At 48.0% G+C, this 24323-nt stretch overlaps 1 protein-coding gene and 1 pseudogene across 4 annotated transcripts; one reads left to right on the top strand and one right to left on the bottom strand.

Moving 5' to 3' along the window:
• Positions 1-407: 407 nt before the first annotated feature.
• On the bottom strand, positions 408-763 carry LOC147432057 (uncharacterized; annotated as a pseudogene).
• An 883-nt stretch (positions 764-1646) lies between these two features.
• On the top strand, positions 1647-22638 carry LOC147432056 (thioredoxin-like 4, chloroplastic). Of its 4 annotated transcripts, XR_015185500.1 has the most exons (8): positions 1647-1916; positions 2014-2133; positions 2299-2376; positions 2455-2541; positions 20993-21046; positions 21125-21248; positions 21350-21416; positions 21735-22638. XR_015185500.1 is itself a non-coding variant. In XM_086491869.1 (7 exons), exons 1-6 carry the CDS (start codon positions 1743-1745, stop codon positions 21218-21220), a joined length of 609 nt encoding a protein of 202 aa, XP_086347995.1. In that variant the 5' UTR covers positions 1647-1742; the 3' UTR covers positions 21221-21248; positions 21350-22638. The 4 variants fall into 4 exon arrangements, 2 of the variants coding, with proteins under 2 accessions (XP_086347995.1, XP_086347994.1); XM_086491869.1 differs by having other exon boundaries at positions 21350-22638; XR_015185499.1 differs by having other exon boundaries at positions 1648-1916; positions 21125-21416.
• The last annotated feature ends 1685 nt before the right edge of the window (positions 22639-24323 follow it).

Genomic DNA, 24323 nt, shown 5'->3' with positions numbered 1-24323 from the left:
TCCACAAATACTCCAGCCATGCTTGCCCCTTGATCGCAAATGGCTCTACCCAACACCATTAGCGGACAGGTCGTGTCAGAGAGAGAGAGAGAGAGAGAGAGAGAGAGAGAGAGAGAGAGAGAGAGAGAGAGAGAGGTAGAAACGTTGGGAGGTTGGGATGGAGCTGGACACGACAGTGATACAAATTAATTGGGAGTGTGAGCTAGGCACGACATTGTGCAATCTGCAGGACTTGGGAGTGGCCATTTTCTCAAACAGGAAGCAACCGACACCTGCTGGCCCCTAAGGAACTGCGTCCATTTGCGGATATGCTCCAGCCTGAAGCTAGGAAATAGAGACATGTACATGGTAGCGAAGGCGCTTGATAGACAGATAGCCACTGGTAGCAGGTGCTTCTTATTGGGCTCTCAGCTCTCTGCCAGATGTATCTTCTTGATCAGTTGATTTCCGTTGTACTCTTCTTCCACTGTTCTACCTGCAAAATCTTCTTTGCCAGTCTTCGAATGGACACTGTCCATCTCCATTGTTGCCTCCATGTCAACAAATACACACGTCAAGCACAATCCACCTCTCTCTCTCTCTCTCTCTCTCACACACACACACACACACACACACACACACACAGAGTCATGAACGACCACACAGTACCTTGTCTTCGTGTATATTGTACAATGGTCGTAATACTTTTAAGACTATTGCTTTTATGGTTGCACCTGCAAATTGCGAGGAGTTTACCCACGGGAAGCTGTGCGTCGAGACCCATGGTCTACCCTCCGGACACACACTCATCGTTGCATGCATGCGGTGCCAAGCCCACTGCGCATAAGCAGCATCTCTACTCCTCTTGTTGAGAGTTGCTGCTTCCCCCCCCCCCCCCCCCCCCCCTCTCTCTCTCTCTTTTCCCATCCACATGCTTGAGAATTCAATCCTCAATGGCTTTGACGTACGTGCTACACCTGAGACCTCTCTCTCTCTCTCTCTCTCTCTCTCTCTCTCTCCCCATCAATCCACATGCTTACGATTCAATGGCTTCGTACCTGCCACCCCCCCCCCCCCCTCTCTCTCTCTCTCTCTCTCTCTCTCTCCTCGGGCATTCAAATTTCATCAGCTTCGTATCTGTGGTGAGAAGAAATGGGAGAGGGATTCAGGGTGAAGCTACCGGATGAAGGATTTGCTGCCACGTGTCACCTGAATCTCTCCTCCTTTTATAATATAATAATATAATATATAAGTTTTATAGATACTATAGATTTAGCCTTCGTGTCGCAGATTTTGACACTTGTAAAAGACTACCCCTTCCCAGTGTGAGGATTTGAAGGGCAACCTATTCTTTCAAAAGATGGGTTGTAGAAAAATGCACCCTTCCCTATAGAAGGGTCTATTTTTAGTTTGCCCTTCCAATGAGAAAATTTTGCATAATTTACAAGGCAAGATACTATATTCTGTCAAAATGAGTATAACCAATATACATATAGATATTGTAAATGAGCATTAATATATATAGAATGTTTTTTAATTAGCCCTTCCATTGACATGTATTCTATTTTTTCACCCTTCTCTATAGAAGGATAATTTTTGAACAATTCCTTCCAATGACAGACTCAAAAAAACTTTGGCCTTCATACGACCGGCAAAATGCCTTAAGAAGGGCAGATGGGCGTCAAATCCCCTTCCGTTAGTTGAGACACGAGGCCCGTCTACCATTGATCCCGTTTGAAGCTGTGCTGGATCGACTAGCCATTATGGAGCAGACGGCCAGTGTCTGGTGTAGAGGGGGTGTGCGGTTGGAGCTTGCTGCTGCAGGAGCACCATTGCCATTACCTTGGAGGCGTGCTGGGAAGTCGCGTGCTCAAGTGGTGGCAGGCATTCATATCGATCGCCGTAGATATTTTGAGCGTGTGCTCAAGAGACAGCTGGTTACGATCCCCCCCCCCCCCCCCGCGCGGCTGAGTGCGCCACACACACACAGACACACACAAAAAAGATTCTTCTGAGGATTTGCTGGCACTGCAGGAATTGGAGGCTCGAGAAGCGGAGGCGCTTCGATCGTGCCCGCTAGAGTGCATTAGGGAAGTTTTCACCCTGAGTCAGTTTGAGAACGTCCTGTACGATGCTGAACAGACCAACAAACTGGTGATTATTGCTTTTGAAAATGCGTTGAATCAATCTGACAAGTACTGACCATACAGCTGAAGCCTGAAGGCAAGAGCATTTCTTGATCTTGAGCAGGCCTGCGGATTCATTTTTGATAGGCTAAGGGACAAATTTCAGGATTTTCATTTGTGATGCCTTTCTCAGGTGATGATTGATTTTTATAGCTCCTCATGTGGTGCATGCAAATACCTGTTGCCACAAGTAATCAACCTGTGCAAAAAGGTATGATTGGCAAAGTGCAAGTTAAAATATGGATGGAATTCACAGATGTCTTGACTTCTTACTTGCTGTTCAAGACAGGGTTGTGAGGATTCCTGTCCTGTAGATGATTCATGGGGAATAATTTTTTTGAAGCACAATGTACGAGATGACTATGATGAGCTTACGGTCAGTGAACTTATTGTTTTTCTTTTTTTTTTGGTTGATTGTTTGGGGCCAATTTTGGAAACTGTGGAGTGTGCTGTCTTAGCCTATGACATGGAGCATTTGAAATCTCAGGGCAGAAGGTTTTAGTCAGTCACTTTCTTGTAACGTGTGTGACTTCAAGAGGCTGTGTCAGGTCAAGAGCAAGCTTAGATATGAGTATGATTGATCCTTAGTCCCTTCTCTTGTCTTGTTAAGAGATAAGGCTCACACGACGAGAAGGCTTCCTCAAGGCTTTCCTCCCTCAAGTCTTCGTCAAGGCGATTTTCTGTAAGTTTGGGCACTTCCATAGACAATGCCACACACTTATTTGAAAAGAGGAAACCCTAGTTGGAACCCTAACATACTTGAATACAAGGTAGAAGCAAGGTGGGACTGCTCTAGTGCACCATGGAAGAACCTAGTTTCTTCCAAGTAAGATGCCGCCCTTCGTACCTTGGAGTGTTCCGTGAACCGACCTTCAGAGAAGGCGACGTCAAACTGCTATTTAAAGTCAAGGGGTCGATGTGTGTCTTGGTAGCCTGAAAGCGTCTCAAACCTGACGGCTTGACCCAGCTCCTTGTCTTCTTGCTCATCTGTTCACTGTCAGAAGAGGACGAGCCTTCTATACTTTTTTAGAAATCTGTTTTTCTTGCATTTTCTCGGCTTCTTGAGCCTTTTCTCTTCTTCTTCTTCTTCATCCTCACTGGAACTAGAAGGCGACGAACTGTCGGAACTCACTGAAGGCGAAGAAAAATTTGGGTCATCCGTGAAACGAGTGCGCTTCTTGGATCTGCTTGCCACCTCGAGAGTCGACTTCCGGCCCAAATAACAGGGGAAATCCACCGATTTCCTCCTCTTCTGAGATTGCTTCAAGCCTTTCATTATCCGGTTCATCTTCTTGTCAAGAGCTTTGTCTAGCTCTTTCTGCGAGTACAATTTTGTCTTTTTTGTACTCGTTTGTCATTTCAGCTTTCGTCCCAATCTGAGAGGAGAATCAATGGCCTCATGTCATCTCGAGTTAATCTCATCAATCGGGTAATTCTTCAGGTGTTTTGCAAATTTCGGGTCTTTGGAGTATTTGATCAATCTTTTCACACACGTGTCAACATGCTGTTGACGTTTGTACTCCGCTCTGGCAAACTTCCCCGCCAAGAATTTGCCCAATTCTTCATTCTTTTCTTCAGTTCCCGCGCCAGATTTCAAGTTTTCTTCGCCTCCCCACTAAGAGGTGCTATCTCTATCAGATTCTTCGCGAGAACCCATGTGTACTCTTGGGTTCTTTATGGCATATGGCGCTTAAGACAGAGCGATGAAGACGGGAAGGGCCCGATGCACGATGGACTAAGGGTGGGAGTGACTAATACATCCTGGGCAGGGACACGAAGATTCCTCGACAAACAAATCTTGACTGCTCTGTCAGGTTCTCCTCAAGAACTTGTGTGGTGCAGAAGAGATTGGATCCTTCATAGAAGAATCTTTCTAAGCTTTGATACCATTGTTACATGCTTGGACAGTGGGCACTCCAAGCGAGGAATCAATAGCAACACACGAGTAGAAACTACAAAATCGTTGAACTTTGAGAGAGAGAGAGAGAGAGAGAGAGAGAGAGAGAGAGAGAGAGAGAGAGAGAGACACACACGGCACGGCACGGCACGACACGATTTCTGCGCCCAAATGCACTGGCCCCAAAGATTGGCGCCCCTTATGGTATTTCTTTATTATTACAAGTCGCAAAGTACAACGCTTGAGGGTCCTTTGCTCTCAGACTCTGGGTCCAGATGCTATGCAGAGTGAGAGGCCTAAGGGCTCTATTAAACTTACATGGGATGCCTAAAAGCAGAGCCTCAAAAGCACTGATCCCCAAAAGCATCTGCTCCCAAGAGCTAGCACCCAAAAACTACTCAACCGCCAGCGCACTTTGCACAAATCCATACAGCCCGCCACGTCAACAATCCGTATAGTATGCCACGTTAGCATTAAGTGCGTTTTACGGGATTCCTCCTCAGCATTCAAGCTTTGGGATTTTTAGGGTTAGGCCCCTCGGGCGGTGCTCAGAAGTTAGGTTCATTACTTTAGTTTCTCTTGTCCATTCGACCATTTCTCTTCCAGTTGGGTATGCCACATCATCACTTTGTGACAGAGGAGAATGTGGGCACTTGAGAGTAGATAGAAGGAGCCAGCGGCTTGGAGAATCGACAATCGACATTCACTTGTTTGCAATGTTGAATGTTTCACTTGCATCGATATGGAAATTTGGCATCGTATTGCCCATGATAGTGTGTACAATTCTCTCATAAATAAAGAGAAGTTTTGAGTGAGGGGCTGGTTGTTCTGGCTCATTGTGTGCCTTGTTTTATTTCATCACCTTTTGGCCGCTTAAATGGTAATTGTGGACCAAATGTTATGCTGCATTGAGGAAAATAAATGATATTACCTCATGGATTGACACCTCTTTCTAGGTGTTCTTAGATCTTATGTTTCGTTGGGTCTTGAACTTTGAGTTCATGCGTGGAATGGTGGACTTGGCTTTCCGTTGGGACTTGTGTTCACATGTCCATGCACGGAAATGCCTCTTGCACGAACTTTCCACAGGGTTTGATACCATCACGAACTTGCGCGGGAATGTCCTCTAGTCATAGGCTCATGAGCGGGGACCACCCATAACGAAGCTGCATTGCATAGCATATTTATGTGCTTGCGTGCTTAATTTTTGCATGCTACCTTCTTGCATGAGTGTCGTTAATAGTTTCGGGAAATGGGGATGCCTGCCCAAAATTGTGTGTATGTTGTTTGGTGACACATTTTGTGGCTTGTGAACATGTGGTAAGTACAACTCTCCTTTCGAGATGAGAAATCCAAGGATTAGAGCCTTGGGAAACCTAAAAGTCACTTAGAATATTAATAAATGTGTGTCCACACATTTATAATTTTTAAGTGGATTAAAGGACTTAAACTTACTTATAAGAGAATTTACGAGTTTGAGCTTCTAGGGAATTATTGGGGCATGAAAACTCTGTTTTTGTAGTAGTTTTTAGCACTTTGAAGCTTTCCATAGCCATATCTACCTTGGTACGCCACTTATCTACATATACGGAGCTGTTTTTCATCAAAACAGTCCATTGTATCGCTGAAATTTCTATTTTTTTCAGCACGTTTCTTGCAATATCAGCCATCTCCTTCGATGGAGATCATATGGAAGCACTTTCCTCAACCTATGTCGACATTGGAAAAGTTTCATCGCAAAGGATTGCATCGGAATCGAAGATTTCAGCCATTAAACGACTTCCGTGGCAAAGGCTTTGTTCAGTCTACTCTAACCATAGTCACAAGGGACGCATGCTGGGACGGGGGACGGGGCTCAAATGGATTTTTAGTGTAAAAAAGAGGGCGGGACGGCAAGTGGGGACGGGAAGCCCAAAAAAGGGCGTCCCCTGTTACTATGACTCTAACAAATCCATGGAGCCCAAAGACTTCAAGGCCGGGAGTAAATCTGTGAAGTTTGATGTATTCTATGGTGAATATGATGCAAGCGAAGTGTTGGCATTTGTTGCTCAGTTTGATATGGCTTTTGGTGATGAAGTCTTCACCGAAACATCTATGTCTTGTCAAGTAAGTATGTTTTTGAAAGGGTATTGTCACAAACTGGTGACGTGTCAAGCCACTAAAGAACGGAGCCAACCTACAGATCCCGGCCGGGGGGCCTAAACCCTAAGAAGAAGCAACTGAAGAAGAAGAAGTCCTACCAACTTATGGGACTCCGTCCGATGGGGCCCAAGTGACATAAAGACATTAAAATAAAGGAAGCCCACACATACACACGCACGGAGAAGATGACGTGGCAATTGTATGGATTCCCGAAATTCGCACCAACAACCTGTACGGATTTTCGGATTTTACGTTGACATGCTGACGTGCCAATTGTACGGAATTCAGCGTTTTACGTTGATTGCTGATGTGGCAGGGCTGTACGGAATTTTGCTTTTGCATGGCAGCTTTTGGGCATCTGCTTTCCGGCCAATTGCTTTTAAGTTTGAAGGCTTTTTATGTAAACTGCTTTTCATAGGCCAAGGGCCTTTAAATATGTGTGGAGGACTCATTCTCTGGTACTCTTCTGGGTGAAGGTGCACAATGCGAGTACCGGCATTTACCATTGTTGAACAAATGTTCCAAAATAATGTCTTACAACATTGACACAGACATAACGAAAATTTGGAAAAAAAAAAGTTGCAAACTTTGTCTTAAAGTTGAAAACTACGATTATGTTCGTCTGAGATGGTAAGAAAGCAGTTCAATTCTTGATTGTATGTGTTGACCATGCTAAGAACAAAGACAGTTTATGTGGTCATCCATTGCCAAAGATACGCAAGGAGTTTAAAGAAGACAGATTTGCATAGGATTTTTTGGGAGTGCCACTATAAAGCGAGACTATGGTGGTACAAGTGAGGAGAGATTCTCGCAAAGAGAAACTTTCTCTTCATGATTTTTGGGGTTGACATATGAGTGTTCAGTATCTTACATAAAATTTAATGATTTAGCTAAGTGGGAGAAACAATATGTTTCAAGTATTCAAGGTGGCACTCCGTGTCGCGTGTGCTCTCTCTCTCCCAATTCAGTTGTTATTGAAGTGCTATTAGTCTGTTCAGTCTGTTCTTTTCTATTGGCACGTGGTGCCTGTCTTGTGACAGTGGTATCAGAGTATCAGGCGTGTGCTTTTCTGAAATCATATCGGTCCTACAAAAGAGTAGACAGAGCAAATCGGCGCTTCCAAAGTCTATTGGAGTCTTATTTGAAGTATCTTTGGGCCCTGGCCGCGGCCCCGGACTTACTAGGTACTCCCACACTTACTTCATCGCGCATCGGGCGCGCTCCCGTCCTCACCGCTCTGTCTTATAGGGCATAAGCCATAAGAATCCAAGACATGGTGTTCATGGATTAACAGAATATTTGTAGTTTCTTCTGAACGAGCTTCATGACATTCTTTCACGACATCCTTAGGTCCTCTTCTGGCACCAGAAAGTACGAGAGCTTCCAACCGGCAACCTTCTCAGCCGTCTATTCCGATCGGGGGAGTCTTCAGGAATATGGTGCAACCATTTGACCCTGATCCAGTGCAACCGCCATTGCCCCCACCTCCCCATCACCACCGCCACCAGGCCACAATGGTTGGAGCCCATATGGATACCCTTATTATCTATACCTAGGATACGCGCCTAACCAACCCAAAGATTTCAAGGATGGCTGCACAACAATCAAATTTTTCACTTTTTCCGGGGTGAAAGATCGAAAAAAGCACTACAGTTTCTACAACAATTCGACAACATCTATGCTTTTGGGGAACTATACAGAAGAATCCAAGATTTCTCGAGTAGCGGGATTTCTTAAAGATAATGCTATGCAATGGTGGAGGTCAATCGCGACACCATCGCATGCTCCAAGGACCTGGCAAGCTTTCAAGACAACTTTTGCACGTAGTAACATGACTTCTATGTTTGAAGTCCGGATTTTGGCAAACTGGGGCAACTTGAAAATGCTTGCCATTGAAACCATGGACGACTATAACCAAAGGTTTCTCGACGTGTATCTTCCGGTGTCCTTCTTTAATTCATTTCCTTGGAGGCCCACTGCGAGCGATACACCATTGGACTCCCATCACCATTGCAAGAATATTGTCTCTCCAAGCAAGTCTCTACCATGCATGAGCTTATGGACCATGCCGTGGTCGGCTACAAACTGATGAAGGGAAAGCTAGAGTTTACCACAAAAGAACCTCCGGCCACTAAGCACAACTCTCACCAACAAAGAACAAATTCTCGAGTCTCTCGTGAAAGTCATCCGCAAAGGCCTCCGTTTCCTTGGAGGCCCACTGTGAGCGATACACCATTGGACTCCCATCACCATTGCAAGAATATTCTCTCCAAGCAAGTCTCTACCATGCATGAGCTTATGGACCATGCCGTGGTCGGCTACAAACTGATGAAGGGAAAGCTAGAGTTTACCATAAAAGAACCTCCGGCCACTAAGCACAACTCTCACCAACAAAGAACAAATTCTCGAGTCTCTCGTGAAAGTCAACTGCAAAGGCCTCGTTTGACGCCTCAACAACGAGACACTTACTACAGAAGGCCGATGTTTTGGATGCTTTCAAATATGACATAACTATTTTGGTTGTGCCCAACTCATTGACAGACCAGCGGAGTCGACGCCCGCGTCGATCGTTGACAGAAACCCAGGACCATCTCGAGCCAAACGAGCTAAACCGGCCATTGGATTAGTACCTGACATCTATGGCATACGCCTTGAAAGTTGAAAGTACAAATGAATTGTGTCGAGCATATGGCAAAGTCAACCGTTTGAGTTGCGCGTTGCTGCTGTCGCGCCGACCCTCTCGCCATCGCCTCTCCCCCCCCCCCCCCCGCGCCATCGCTGCTCCCTGCCCTCGTTGCCCGCACCTGTTGCGCGCTTCCTCCAACGCGCTGCCCAGCCTGCCCGCAGCCCACCAACCCGCCCGCTGCCCCCTGCCCGCTTGCCACCCCGCCTGCTGCCCTTTGCCCGCCCGCTGCCCTGCCTGCCCTTCGCCGCTATCCTACTCGCCTGCCGCCCCGCTTTATACCTCAGCCCCCTAGCCCCGCCTCCCAATCCAGCAAAATGACGGCCATCTTGCTTGTCGGACCTCGCCAGTACCAGTGACGGGTTCGGTCCAGCAAAAGCTTCTCTTTTCGACGATGCTTCTCCGTCCTTTCCTCACAACAGCAGACACATATGGAGGCTCCAGCTCCGCCACAGTGGGACTCTGATGAAGTCCCCTCGCCCGACCCCGCTGAGCCCACCATTCGACTTGCTCTTACTCCGACAGAGCAAGCGAGCCTAGCCGCAGAGGTGGATCGTCTGCAGGCGACCTCAGTCATCTGCAAGATTCTCGGCACCAGACCCAACAGAGGAGAGTTGCGTGACCTTCCCTAGGCCCGCCTTCTTGCAGAGGTGGGCAAGATCTTGGACGTTCGGATCATCGGACGAGGCTACCACCAGATTGAGTTCGAGATCCCCGAGATGGCGTCCAAGATCATTGCCATGAGTCCATTGACCATCTGAGTAGCTCGAGCCCACTTTCAACAGTGGAGACATGGTTTTGACCCTGCTTCAGATGTTCTGGTAGATGAGGCAGACATCCCCATCTCCGTTTGCTTTCCAGGTTTGCGGAGGGACACTTACCACTTTTGTCCAAGATAGGCTTAGTGGTTGGGACTGTCCTGGAGACACCTCGCACGGCAGCCTCAGTAGCTGCCAAGGCGGCCGGCATTCCCTCAGTTCGCGTTCTGGTTAGGGACACTCACACTCTCCGAAGGTCATTCTTCTGCCTCGGGTGAGTGGGGGTTGTTTTAGACAGAGCGTGGAGTATTCGGGCCTCCCGAACCATTGCTTCATTTGTCGACAGATGGGCAATCTTGTGAAGGCCTGTCCATGGAGGAGGCCTCGACCTACACCACAGACTCAGCCCCAGCCTGCAAGGGCTGGCCAGCAGCCACGGGCAGAGACACAGCGCACACATGCAAAGCCACCCTCCGAGCTTGGGTTCCAGCGGAGGAGGGATGGCAGCAGGTCCGTGGTCGACGACGGCAGGGGCCACAACGATAGCCTGGCACTCAAAGTGGTCCTCAGGCGCCTGCCTAGCAGTAGTGGGTTCCCACGGGGAACCGTTTTGGTCCTCTTGAGCAGGATGAGGTCCCTGCTCCAGTCCCCACCTCAGCTTCACCCTCGACAGTCCCTCCCCCCCCAGAGTTCCCCCCCTTCTCATCATCCTCCCCCCCGCCTCCTGCTCTCGCCGCCTCTTCCCCCTGCCCCTCTACCTCTACTGCTCTCCCCTGCCCTTCTTCTCCACCTCTTCCCCCTGCTCCTACATTCCCCCCCCCCTTCCCGCTCCGGTTCCACAGTCGACCCAGGGGGCAGGGCCATCTTCGGCTGCTAGGAAATCTCTTGGCAGCGCCTTTGCCACGAGTCGCTTGGCGAGAGAGGTACAACCTTTCTTGTGACCCCCTCTACAGGTACAGACGTCTCTCTTTGCAGCAGTCCCTCGTGGTCTGACGAGCTTCGACATTCGGCGCCGATGGGACTTCTTCGACTACGACTTTACACGTTTTCTCGGCGACCCCTCAGCAGACCATGAGGCAGCCTGCTTCAGGGTCCATGTTCTGTTTTTTTGCAGCTAGGTGGATAGAGGCCTTGGACTCGGCGGTTGGCTTCTCTTTTCCCCTTTGCGGGAGGGACCAGACTGAGTGGACTCTCGACTCAGTGTTGGAGTGGTTGCATACACAGGTCCTAGAGTTCTCTCATCACATGGGAGAACTAGGAGTTCAGACTTTGTGGCCATTGGCCAAGTTTGCGGTGAACCCTCCAGATACAGCAGGATGTAGACAGATTGTGGGTTTATTTCTTTGCCGATATGCAGTGCTTGCCATGCTATGTACACATTCATGAGGACTCCTGGACAGAGGAGGTTGCTTTACGTACGGGTCGCTCTACTTGGGGTTGGGCTAGGGACTCATTGCAGTCACGCCTGTCTAGAGGACGCTCGGATGCGGATTACTCCCCATCCAAGCCAGCCTCGAAGATAGCACGTTTAGCGGCTACGGCAGCATCTGTTCTCTCTCGCTCCCCATGAGGATCGTCTCATGGAATGTGCAGGGACTTGGTGGGCCCCAGTTTCAGCGTCAGCGGGGCCGACTCCGTCAGGAGCTTCAGCGCTGCCCTGTGGGAGGAGTGATTGATCTCCTTATGCTACAGGAGCACCATCTGTGTGAGAGCCGCATTAGACGTTGTGGTCAGCTCTTTGCGTGGACGATATGATACTTTTTGGTCAGCTGCTTTTGGACCTGGAGACATCCAAGGTGGGGTATGTATGACTATTACGAACTCCTTGCAACAGGCCATTGTGGGCAAAGGGATTATTGTGCCAGGCATGGCTCGGTGGATCACTATGCAGATTCAGGGTTGCCTTGTGGGCTTCCTGAACATCTATGCGCCTAATGTGGCGAGTGCACGAGCAGAGTTTGGTCATAGATGGTTGAGTCTCTGCCGCAGGCAGAACACTGGTGCATGGGGGAGACTTCAACATGTTGAAGGACCCTTCTTAGAATTGGTGGTAGCCATGCTACTGTGCATGGAGTTGAGCTGCCAGCTTGGGAGAGGTTCTGTATGACTCCGAGGGTCTCGGATGTGTGGCAGCACTCTAGTTTTGTGAGGTCCCCAGACAGCCTGGCCTTCTCTCGTTCGGACCGCAGAGTGGGAGGAGTGAATCTATCGCAGATAGATCGCTTCTACACTAGTGACCATTTCAGTGACTTGGGTGGGACAGTTGGCATTCTGGCAGGGACTTCCTTCTTGGACCATGCAGCAATGATCCTCACAGTGGCAAACAAGAAGAGGAGGGGGAGCACGATGCTTCGCATCCCAGAGAGGGTCTTGCTGGACTCTGCACTCAGAGAGAGAGTAAGGCTCTCTGGACAGAGAGCTTGGACATGCAGGATTCTCCTGTTGATAGAGTGGTCTCAGGACTAGCTCAGATTAGTCGTTTCTTTCTCCAGGAGTCTTTGGCTCGCCTGGCTGCAGCGAGAGAGGAGCAACAGCGTCTCAGACGGGGCGTTGCTTCGTTGCAGGAGCAACATCCAGATAGTCCTTGACTGGAGGAGCAACTACAGCAGGCTCGCCAGGAGCTTGTTAGCACAGAGGAGCGGCGCCATGAGTTTGCTTTCCATCGACAGGCATCTCAGTGGACACAGGTGGGTGACAGAGTGACTGGTGCTTTCTTCGAGGCAGTGGGACCTCGGCATACGCATGCCAAGGTCAGTAAGTTGAGGAGGCCCGACGGGTCAGTTGCTTCTGTGCCAGAGGACATGCGTGCAGTTGCTACTGACTTTTATCGTGAGTTATTGTCTGCAGAGCCTCAGTCAGAGCGTCAGGAGGCATGCAGGGAGCAGGTGTGGGCACAAATGGCTTGCCTTGTGACTGAGGAGATGCGTCAGAGGCTTGAGCTGCCACTTCAGCTTGAGGAGTTGCACACGGCTCTTAGTGCACTCCCCCGTGGTAGCTATCCAGGTGAGGATGGATTGACTCCCAGTTTTTTCTTGGAGTACTGGGACTTGCTTGGCCCAGATCTCTGTAGTGCTTTTTAGTACATCTTGCACACAGGAGTGATGCCTGACAACATGAGTGAGGGTCTGATCTACCTCATTCTCAAGGAGGGTAGCTCCTTGATGAGATACGACAATGGCGCCCCATCATCATCCTCAAATCAGCCTACAAAATTCTTGTTAAGGCTCCAAGTTTGAGAATCCAGCCACTTCTAGAGAGCCTTATACATTGGACTCTGACAGATTTTGTCAAGGAGCGCAGTATCCTTGACAACATCTTTACTTTTTGGGAGGCTTCTGCCCTAGCGCGGCTCCGTGGTGAGGATCTGGTGATTCTTCTTCTCGATTTTGAGAAGGCATACAACAGAGTTGACTGGGACTTTCTAGAGGGCACTCTACACAGGATGGGCTTCTCAGATTCTTGGATCAGAGGGGTGTCAGCTTTGTACAGACAGACACACAGTCAGGTACTTTTGTCAGTAGGTAGAGGTGATTGTTTCATGCTCACACGTTTGGTCAGACAGGGCTGTCCTCTTGCCCCCTTCCTCTTTCTGTTCTATGCTGAGGTGATGAGCAGGTTTTTGGTGTCGCAACAGGTTGGTCTACGGGGCTTAGCACTCCCTATTCGGGGAGATGAGCTACTGGATGCTGAGTTTGCTGACAACTCAGCATTGTACTTGGATGGCCAGGAGGCCAACCTCCATAGGTGTGAGCAGGCTCTTGAGACCTTCTGTTGTGCATCTGGCGCACTGATCAACTGGAGAAAGACAATGGCTTTCTTAGTTGGTAGTGCTCCTGTGCCCGATTGGACGCCAGGTGAGGGTTTCAGGTGGATTCCCCTAGGGACGGCAGTTCGGTACTTGGGCTGTCAGGTTGGTTTGGACTTGTCTCCCGAGCAGCAGATTGCTCCCCTCCTACTGTCCATCAGGAGGAAGTTATTACATTGGAGCTTTCTTTGGCTGGCAGAGTTGTAGTGGCCAACCAGGTGCTGTTGGCTACTATGTGGTACATCACTTCTTGCTGGATCTTCTTGAGTTCTTGTATCAGCCAGGTAGAGCGGCTGATCAAGAATTTCCTTTGGTCAGGGCGAGACACTCTGACTGCCCGAGCCAAAGTGGCTTGGCAGCTCATCATTCTTCCTTGTTCACAGGGAGGGCTTGGGATCATTGACCCAGCACAGCAGAGCAGAGCCCTTCGTGGGAAGTTCATCATCCGAGGTCTTCCAGGTGAGGAGCCCTGGAAGGAGTCCTTGTTATAGCGGCTTCGGGCTAGGGTGCCTCAAGCAAGAGGCCCCTGGCAGCCTTCGACTAGATGGATCTTCAAAGTTCACAGAGATGCGTATAGTTGGTTTGAGTAGGAGACTAGAGGATCGCTTTGCTGTGGGGTTGCTTCGATCTTGGGAGCACTTGCGGCGAGGCTTGGAGCAGTGCCAGCCTACTTGCTCGGAGAAGCGCCTGCGACAGCCACTTGTTTGGAACCCCATGGTTAGCACTCAGAGAGGGCACTTGGTTGGTAGTCGGCCTCATGTTTCTTGGGGTTCCATGGCAGCGGGTCCAGCACGCTCTTTAGGTGACTGGTCACAGTTTTCAGGCTTGTCAGAGGAGCTATAGGGCTTTCAGCTGTGCAGGGCATGAGAGGGGTGCAGAGCATGTGTCAGGACATCTCAGAGGCAGTACCAGCTAAGTGGCTCACGCCTCTCGAGTCAGCAGGGCCCAGATGGATGGGAGCCTTCACGCGACTAGAGCTTCTCATCTCTGTTCAGGCTTTCTCAGAGACTGTTCCCTCCCCGTTTTTCGAGCTACAGGGTGAGGGACGCTTACAACGAGTTGCAGTAGAGGCCTCGCAAGTGGCAGAGTGCTGTTTTCAGAGGATCCGAGTGGTGGGCATCTTTGGGAGTACTTGTGTCATCGATCTTGACCCAGCAGCTCTTGAGACTGGACATTGGAGGCTGTGGGCCTGGTAGTGTTGTCCACTGACACGAGTACAGTGGGACCTTGGAGAGTGGCTCTGGAGGGACCCTTTCTCTTTTGCAGACCATCCAGGTGTCCCTTTCTTTCACTACACTGTTTGACTGGGACGTCACATACTGGCAGCACAGAGAGAGGCTTGCCCCGCTGCAACACCTCATTGGCAGTCTCACAGCTGAGTTCTTGGCAGCTTTTTGGGAGAGGTTGTGGGACTCCAGACAGCCGAGGCGAGTCACTTTGTTTCAGTGGTGGCTGGTCGCACACAGAGCTATAGCAGTTGGGAGTTGGCTGGTGCATAGTGGTCTCTCGGCTGCATGTGCAGCTTGTGGCCACCTTGTGGAGAGTCAGCGTCATTGTCTTTGGGACTGTCCTTTGGCACAGTAGGTGTGGCTTCGTGTTTTTCGGCTGATGCCTGCTCTTTCCACGGCTCGGCAGTACACTTGGGGGGCAGTGGCTTGGTCCACTCTCACGGGCCCGGCACTTCAATTTGAGCTATCTTCCACCAACAGGATGGTAGTTATGCAGGGGGGGCGACCTACACTCCAGCCTGCCACAGAGCTTACTCTAGAGGAGTGGTGCAGTGAGGGAGAGGAGTGCTGGGAGCTCATCAGTGGCCTGACACTTTGGTTCATCTGGCGGGCCCGCTGTTTCCGCATCTTTGAGGCTCGCCTTGTACCATCAGCAGAGACTGTTCGTGATCTTTGGCTAGAGCTGATCCACACTCTCAGAGGACAGCTCGAGAGACTCTAGGGCAGCTCCGACCGCATGCGGGAGCGTAGAGAGGCCTTCCTTCGACTCTGACGTCCTGGACCTTTTTTCACCATGGTCCAGGGTGTACCTAGATGGCACTACCGTCCACCTGTGTGGCTTTTTCCTCCTCCCATTTCTTGATTTAGCCTCATTGTACATATGCTGTTTTTTCATTGGGAGAGTCTCCCCTTCATGGTTGTTGTAGCCCTCTCTTGAAGAGGTGGTTGTAGCCCTGTGGGCAGTTTCATTAACTAATAGAAGGATCTTTTTCTCGGAAAAAAAAGTCAACGGTTTGAAAGCCCTAATTTTCTTTGACCTAGGAGCTACAGAGAACTTCATCCATCTAGAATTCTTGAAGCAGATGCACTTTGATTATGATGCAGAGGGTGGAGAAAGTGAAGCTGGGCTAGCCACATGGCAAACTCAGAAAGTGGTACCGCTCATTGGTTCTCTTCCAAGATTATCATGGAAAAGCGGATTTCCGCATTATGAAGTTGGGCAATTGCGACGTTCTCTTGGGCATGCCTTGGCATGATAAGAATGATGCGACTCTCCAAGTTCGGAACCGAATCATCACCGTGATGCAGAAGGGCAAGCCAATTGTCCTCAAAGTTTGGTTGTCCAAACAAAACCCTGAATGACCTCAAGCTAGTTGCTTTATAGTTAGATACTTTTGAACTTTGTTTGAGAAAGTATTGTTTGAAAATTTGTTTGAAATGGATGGTATCTGTTTTAAACCTGTCTTGGTGCCAATTTGAATTATTTGGCTCTACTTTTAATACTAGTTTCAATGATTGGTGATTTTTACTCCCGGTTGGAGTAGTGTGAGAAATGATATTTGAGAATGCTTGTTCATACTCATGGCCCGAACCCTTATGGTTATTTGCGGGGGGGGGTGGGAGTATTGAATGATTGAAAAGTGTTGTTTTTACTCATGGCCCGGACGTGGATGGTTATTTACGAGGGCAGTATTAAGAGGTCTGAGCAGTCGTTACTCTCAGCACCTCCAAACGACACAGGCTGCGGTCTGGGGGGTGTTTGGTTGTAAAAGGCCTCTATATCTCATGGCCCGGACCTTTTTAGGTTATTTGCGGGAGGAGTGATGAGGGAGTCGTTGAACAGCTCATGGCCCAGACCTAGATGGTTATTTGCGGGGGGGGGGGGGTGTTCACATTTGTGTTGCATTGTGATGTGCCAACCACTCAATATTCCTAATTGGATGAGATTGCCTGGGTATGTAATTTTAGTGCATCAAGACACCCGAGGAAGATCAATGCGGTCTGTGTGTGATGGCTAATTTTCCTACGCCAGAATATCAAGAGTTCTCATCTGGATGAAAGGAGAAGCAAATTCCTTAACAAAAGAGCCGATAGGAGAAGCCAACTCCTTAACAAAAAAAGATCAAGTTGATTGTCCCTCAGAACTTTTTTTGAGCTAACTTGAGTTGTTTTATAGATATGCTGTAATCGTGGATGATTACTTTCTTTCAAGAAGGGGGGATGCCACAAATTGTTGACGTGTCAAGCCATTGAAGAACGGGGCCAACCTGCAGATCCCGGCCGAGGGGCCTAAACCCTAAGAAGAAGCAGCTGAAGAAGAAGTCCTACCAACTTATGGGACTCCGTCCGATGGGGCCAAAGTGACATAAAGACATTAAAATAAAGGAAGCCCACACACGCACATACGTACGAAGAAGATGACGTAGCAGTTGTACGGATTCTTGGAATTCGCGCCGACAGCTTGTACGGATCTCTGGATTTTACGTTGACATGTTGACGTGGCACAATTGTGCGGATTTTCGCGTTTTACGTTGACGGTTGACGTGGGAGAGCTGTATGGAATTTTGCTTTTGCGTTGATAACTTTTGGGCATCTGCTTTTGGGCCAATTTGAAGGCTTTTCATGTAGACTGCTTTTCATAGACCAAGGGCCTTTAAATATGTGAAGAGGGCTCATTCTTTGGCACTCTTCTCGGTGAAGGTGCAGAGCCCGAGTACCGGCATTGTACCGAGTCCAGGTCATATAAAGAAATACCGAAAGGGGCGCTAAGGTCTTGGGCCAATACTCTCTGGGGTGGTGGAATTTCGCCACTCCGTGTCGCGTGTGCTCTCCCTCTCTCAGCTCAGTTGTTATTGAAGTGCTAAAAGTCTGTTCAGTCTGTTCTTTTCTATTGGCACGTGGTGCCCGTCTTGTGACAAGTATAGCTGCATATTGGTGGATATCCATAAAGCTATCACCTCAACCAATCAAGACTGGGAAAGTCTTTAAAGAACACTTCTTTTGTAATGTGCAGCAGAAGTGAATGATGGTGTAAGCTCAGGATGAGTAATCAGTGAGTGCTCAAGGTTCCTTTTACTTAGAGGAAGGGAGAGCCTTCCTTAGAGAGAGAGAGAGAGAGAGAGAGAGAGAGAGAGAGAGAGAGAGAGAGAGCAATGAACAAAACAAGAGAGAGTGGATACTGTGAGAAAATAGTGTTGAGAGTGCTAGAGAAAGAGAAGAGACGACACTAGATGGGGTCCCAAACCCCCCTCCAAGGGCCCTTCTCTCTATTGCTAGAGTGGTATTTGCTTTAGATTGCATAAAGTATGGTACAATGGTTCTAGATGCTGTGGTTTTGACGACGACGATGTCGAGGCTAAGGGCTGAATCTGCTGAAAACTGGAAACGCTAGGGATGTTGTTGGGATCAGGATCATGTGGCGAAGCTAATGGGCTGAACTGTCGTTGTCACTGACGATGTTAGCTGAAAACTCAAAAACGCTGCTGATCCGAGGGCTGAAAGCTGAAAACGCTGTCCTTGTCGTGATGGGAAGATCAACCGCGACTAGGGAAACACTGTCCTGCAAGGGTTCTGCGGCGGTAACCCGTGCTAAGCAAAAACGCTGCTGGCTGAAAATTGCTGAAGCCAAAAATGCTGGCCTTGCTGAGAAAAACACCAGAGGGTCTGGGTACTGCAGGCATTGCTTGGCTATTGTGGTCCTGTGTCTTCTCTGGGTCTTCTGCCTTCTCCAAGCGCCCCATGGGCTTCATATATAGGTGCAAAGTAAGAGGTGGTTCATCTGCTGTTTGGAACTGGGTTCCTATGCGGTGAAAAGGCTCATGCTGGGTATTGGGTACTGATGCTAATGATAACGGGTTGTGCAATCAGAGGGTATGCAGCTATTCTAAGTGCCTGGACATGCACGTCCTGCATATAGGATCACAAAGCTGGCAGAGCACTTCCTAGGCTACTTAAACCCTAGAAGTACGTACAACTTGTCCACATGCACATAGGGTTAGATGTGCATTTGACATCTTTGCTCAATTCCTCACTACAAACCATCATTCAAAGATGGGACAAAACTAGGCAATCAGAGGGTGAGAGGATCTTCAATATGTGGAAAAGTTTTGGGAAGCTTTGCTACAAAAGCCTCTTTGTTTTTGGCTATCACTGAAGCGAGTAGAAGAGAGAGTTAGTTGGAGGCTAAGGGCTTACTTCTTGCATAACAAAAGGGCACAGAGTTGTATCCTAAGGATTTTTACCTTAGCTTGTTGCTTTGGCTCTTGCCACAGAGGCATTGGAATCCAAATTTTTGCAATTTGGTATGACAAAGAGAGGCTTGGTCATAACCTGCAAAATTTTGGACAGTCATCTAAAAGAGAGCAAATCTCCACCAAATCAAGCCCGAAAGTTGAGAAGAAGCCTTTCAAGAAGCGTCCATTCAAACCCCCAATGTATGGGCTTACTTTGGAGCAGAAAAATGAGTATATGCGCGAAGGCAAGTGCTTTACTTGTGGAAGCAAAGAGCATATGACCAAAGATTGTCCCAAAAAGAAGGAGAATGATGAGAATAAGAATGCAAAGCCTAGAGTGCATATGATACCAGATGTACAAGGGGATGCACTGCATGAAGACAAAGCAAGAGTTGTATGCTAAGCTTTCCCAAGCTTAAGGATCAACCCCGCTCTCTTTATGTTTGATGATTGTGCAACTGAAAATTGTATAACTACACAAATGGCAGATGCTTTGGGTATTGATGTAACATACGTGGGTCCTCAAATTGAAGCTGGATCATCTTTTGTTGGAAAAGAGGCGCAAGCTACACCGATCCTTGAAAAGCTCCACATACATATTCAAGGCTACTTGGATCATGAAAACTTTCTTGTTGCTCCTTTTAGTGGTTGTGATGTATTGCTTGGTAAACCGTGGTAAACCGTGGCACACACACATCGATCCTCAAAAAGCTTACAAAACCAATAGGATCTTTTTTATGTACAAAGGTCGTGAACATGTAATAGATGCTTTGGGAAGAGGGTGACACGATACGTCTTGTATCTCATGTACAAGTCAAAAAGTTAATTTAAAAAGAGTGTGTTTGCTTATTTGATTTTTGCAAAAGAGCATGAGGATGAATGTATTGCACAAGAAGACACTCTTAGTGAAGAAAGGCTGAAATTTTTACATGCATATGAGGATTGTTTTGTCCATGAATTGCCAAATGAGCTACCAACGGCACATCGAGAAGATATCATATTGATCTTATGCTAGGAAGCTCACCTCCTAATAAACCAGCCTATTGTGTGAGTGCTTCACAAAGAGAGAAGAAAGGTAGAATTATCACCAATGTGCATTGATTAAGAGAGTGCAATAACTTTCCATCATGTGAGAATTGTGAGACATATAAGAGGGTGCCCCACTAGCATCAGTCCACCCGGACTTGAGCTTTTGTGGAGTGGGTGTTGTAATCACCACGAGTGGTTTGAGAGAGAGAGAGAGAGAGAGAGAGAGAGAGAGAGAGAGAGAGAGAGAGATGAAATGAAATGAAATGTTATAATAATGTCTTCTAAAGGTCATATTGACCTATGAGACCAGAGAGTTACATCATGGTGAATCTGATGCAAGGTCTGGATAGAGAGAGAGAGAGAGAGAGAGAGAGAGAGAGAGAGAGAGAGAGAGAGAGAGAGAGAGAGAGAGAGATGTGATGAAATGTTATATTAAATAATTAATGTCTTCTAAGGGTCATATTGACCTATGAGACCAGAGAGTTACATCATGGTGAATCTGATGCAAGGTCTGGATAAAAAGAAAGAAAGAAACTAACTAAACAGAAACACTAGAGCTGTAAAAGGTGGGTATCAAGAGCTTGAGAGGTACATATACAAAAAGTGGTGTGCATCTCAGAAAAGAGATACAAAATGGTGGATATGTGTATCAGAATCGGGAGATGGCTTGCATTGGTTGCTACATGATCGTGTTGATGTCCTCCATGGTGAGAGTCTGCACAGGGCGTATCCCGTTTCTCGCCCTGATCCTCTGCTGCAACCTCCTCTTTTGGACTAGGATTGAGAGGGACGAAGACTTTATAGTTGTGGTGGTTTTTTGATGGTGCATTTCTAAAGTTGGAAAAGCATTAGGAAGAGTGGCCGGTTATAGGATGATAGGCTTGCTGTTTTGGCAACAACTTACTCATGTTTTTGACAATGCGGCATGTGCTTCTATGTCACATGGGTTTTTCAAAGCTTATGAGAATCAAGTATTATTTGGAGTTCTTCTTTGAGAGAGAGAGAGAGAGAGAGAGAGAGAGAGAGAGAGAGAGGTGTCTACCTATGTGCAGGATCTTGCAAGGTTTTATGCTATTCGTGTAGTGCCTTCATTCACATTTTTCCAGGTAGAATAATCGTAGTGTTTTTGTGCATTAAGTTTCGGCAGTTCTTCACATGACTGAATTTGTTTTCCTCCCTTGCAGAATGGATCTCCAATCAAGCATCTGTTAACTCGTGATAAGCAGCGCTTGCAAGAAGCTGTGTGCCATGTGCGTGAATGGCTTTTGGAACGGTCGTAAGGATGATTTTGGCTAATGTAGATATCAGGTTGATTTGAAGAGTTTAAGATTCTTTTGCATCATTAGCTTGGAGTCTGTATGCTACAGCAGTCAAGGACATGCTTGCTATAGTAGATATGGTTTTTGCAGGACTAGAATGATCTTGCTGTCTCCGTCAGCTTCACAGTAGTAGCAGCAGTATCACAGTAGATGATAGGTACTGCCTTGGCTTTCACATTGCAAAGTAGGAATGCCATAATGCATTTGGAACTCTACTCATCAATTTGACAGTGCATTTGTAACTCTTGTCATTTGTAACACTTACTAAACTAGTGTAAGCCAAAAAGGCTGAGCAGACAAAAATCGTGGTAGGTGTGGCAAACGGTCTGATAAAGAGATTTCTTGGAAAGATTCCATTGTTAGCTTAACTTTTAAGTATAAATTTGTGGGTTGGCATTAAGAATTTGGAAACGCTAAGGTCGTGATGAACCCTCATGCTCTGCGTTCCATCTTCACCTCTGTTCGGCTTGTACAGGCAAGAGTGCTTCCGATAGTCGTATAGCAGGGGACGAGAGATGGCGGATCGTGCTAGGGATGCTAGGCATGGCAGCATGATCGGCGTGGAGGGGCGGACCTGCGCTGCAAAAGAGTGGGGGACCTCCCTGGGGAGCGGACCCTGGCCACTCTTTGCCTCCCCCCAAGGTCGGCATCGCCACTCAACTTATTTTTCTACTCGGGGGTCTGGCGGTGACCCCTCCCTCTCTCGGGGGATATCCTGCACACCCTACCTGGCATGTTCTTTTTTCGGCCTTGGCTCGTGGACAAGGAGCCCCTTGGTGGCAGCGTGAGGTTTCTTGGTGGCGCCCCCAAGTCTTGGTTGGTCTTATGGTTCTGGTCTTCGACTGCTCTCCGCTTCTAGTCTGGCCGGATTTCTTGGTTGTAGGTGGCTCCTGGGCGTCTGATCAGCCTGGGGTAGTGCTTCATTCACTGGTGTTGTTCGTTCTTCATGGTGCAGGTCTTCCGAGACTCTTGTTTTGGTTCTGGTTGGTTTGTGTTCATGGTGACTCATTTGGGGCATGAGGTTTGCCAGTGACAGTGGTATCCTCTTGGTGGCACGCTAAGTGGTTGTTGGTGGTGATGGGGACGTTGGATCCCGCCCTCATTGTGGTAGTAAGTTTGTTTTTTCCCATCTGAAAGGGTGGCCCCCTGTTTAGCCAATGTAATGCTATGTAGTTTGGAGGTGCATCCATGGGGGGCTTCCCATGGGAGTGGAGGTCTTGTGCTTGTTTGTGGTAGTTTCATGGTGTGACTCCAGTAGCTCTGTTCTGTCTCAGTGTCTGGATGGGTTGGATGATATGGATGCTGCTATGTAATTCTTTTTTATTCCATTGCTCGGCTTGAGCATGGATTTGATCTAAGTCTTTATGGTTTTTAATTTATTCCTACTTGAGTGAATTTTGCAAAAAAAGAAAAGTTGTGGGTTGGCATTGATACATGCGTTGCACACTAAAAGCCCCCCCGCCCCCCCCGGGCCACATGCAAGGCGTGTCTTGCGTAATGCTGCCTTCACTCTTCTAGGATGGGTTAGAGACGAAGGACCAAGAGGAAGAGCTATTGGGCTTGCGTAGCTACGTGAGAGAGTGAGCCGGTTCTCCTTCTCTCTCTCGATCTCAATCGGCCCCAGATGCCACGCAGTGAGCCAGCTCTCTCTCTCTCTCTCTCTCTCTCTCTCTCTCTCTCTCTCTCTCTCTCTGTCTCTTATTGTCTACCGACGTCACCCTTCTTCGCCTGCTCTTTGTGTGCCTGACTCGCGCTTTACATTTGACAGGCAAAAAATCTCCCGTGTCATGCGTTTCACTCAATACGTCTGCTGCTGCAGAACCATGAGGTCTCATGCCGTGTGCAACTAGTAGTCACAATCTCCTCCCTTTGCTACCTGTCATAACGCAGCATGAATCGATGTAGAGGTCCTCATACTGCAGACAAAAAGAGGGGAGAGAGATACAGAGATCTTCGTCCATGAATCCACCTTGCCCTGCCTCCAGCAACATGAAACGAGGCACAGCTCCTCGGTCTGCAGACAAAAAGAGGAGAGAGACATACAGACATCTTCATCCGTCTGCCGGTCTGTGCGCTCACTCCTCGCCTTGTCCAGCTTCGCTGTGCCACCAATCCGGCCTCAACCTCAAGGGGGACACCTATGCTCGACCTCTGCCATGCAGTGTCTCTGCTCGGCCCATGACACAGACAATGTACTCGTAGAGGTTCTTGGTAGCGCAAAAAGAAAAAAATTTATGTCCGGGTCTCTCTCTACCATTCCCTTTTGCTCACTTTTCCAAGAACTATCTCAACGGGATTCTCCCTAAATGGCCCCAAAAACTATTAGTCACATACTAGTATTTGAGCCACACATTGTCGTGGCCAAAGAAACATGGCCTCTATTCTCATGCGGCTATCTTCTTGTCTACGCGGAACACTAACAATGCTCTCTTCATTCATATATAGTCTGTTGAATTTCTTGAAGTGATGCTTGACATAACCTCTCGACAGTTTCTAGCAAACATGAGTATATGTAAAATGCTACAAATCATTCTTTGATACCAAGCTCGGGAGCTTTTCATAGATGTTATTTTTTGTGAGTTGCTAGCCCTTGTTTGACAAACGTAGGAGTTACCTACTTCTGTTGAGAGAGAGAGAGAGAGAGAGAGAGAGAGAGAGAGAGAGAGTCTCCTTTTTTTTTGGGGAGTGTTTGGAATAGTTCAACTGCTCTAGCCAAAGAGTGTAAGGGCATTTCAATGAAAGGGAAGTCACTTTTGTGACTTTTACCCTTCCGGCTCTGAAGGACTTTTGGGAGGTCGGTCCATGAAATAACATAACCAAGTCTATTTCCCTCAAAATCTCTCCCCTATTGGATAAAGCCATCACCCGCATTAGCACGGTTTTATCAAAGGCAATTGTATCTATGACAACATCCTAGCTGATGGTGGGTACCAAGCAAGTATGCATTCTTATCCAACTTGACACAAATAAAGCTTATGATAGGATAACATGGTTTTTTCACTGAAGATGTCATGGAGTCAATCTGATTCGGTCCACGGATGGTCCGGACCCTAGGGGAGGACAG

The sequence above is a fragment of the Adiantum capillus-veneris genome, chromosome 20 (genome assembly GCF_014529385.1).
Source record: "Adiantum capillus-veneris isolate H3 chromosome 20, ASM1452938v2, whole genome shotgun sequence".
NCBI lineage: Eukaryota > Viridiplantae > Streptophyta > Polypodiopsida > Polypodiales > Pteridaceae > Adiantum > Adiantum capillus-veneris.
This window is presented reverse-complemented; position numbering and strand designations above follow the sequence as displayed.

Excerpts from the sequence above, each read along its gene's own strand:
- LOC147432056 (XM_086491869.1), top strand. The coding sequence starts at position 1,743 with ATGGAGCAGACGGCCAGTGTCTGGTGTAGAGGGGGTGTGCGGTTGGAG. Across the intron at positions 1,917-2,013 it reads GTGTGCTCAAGAGACAGCTG|GAATTGGAGGCTCGAGAAGC; the intron begins GTTACGATCCCC and ends CTGGCACTGCAG. Across the intron at positions 21,047-21,124 it reads CTTCATTCACATTTTTCCAG|AATGGATCTCCAATCAAGCA; the intron begins GTAGAATAATCG and ends CCTCCCTTGCAG.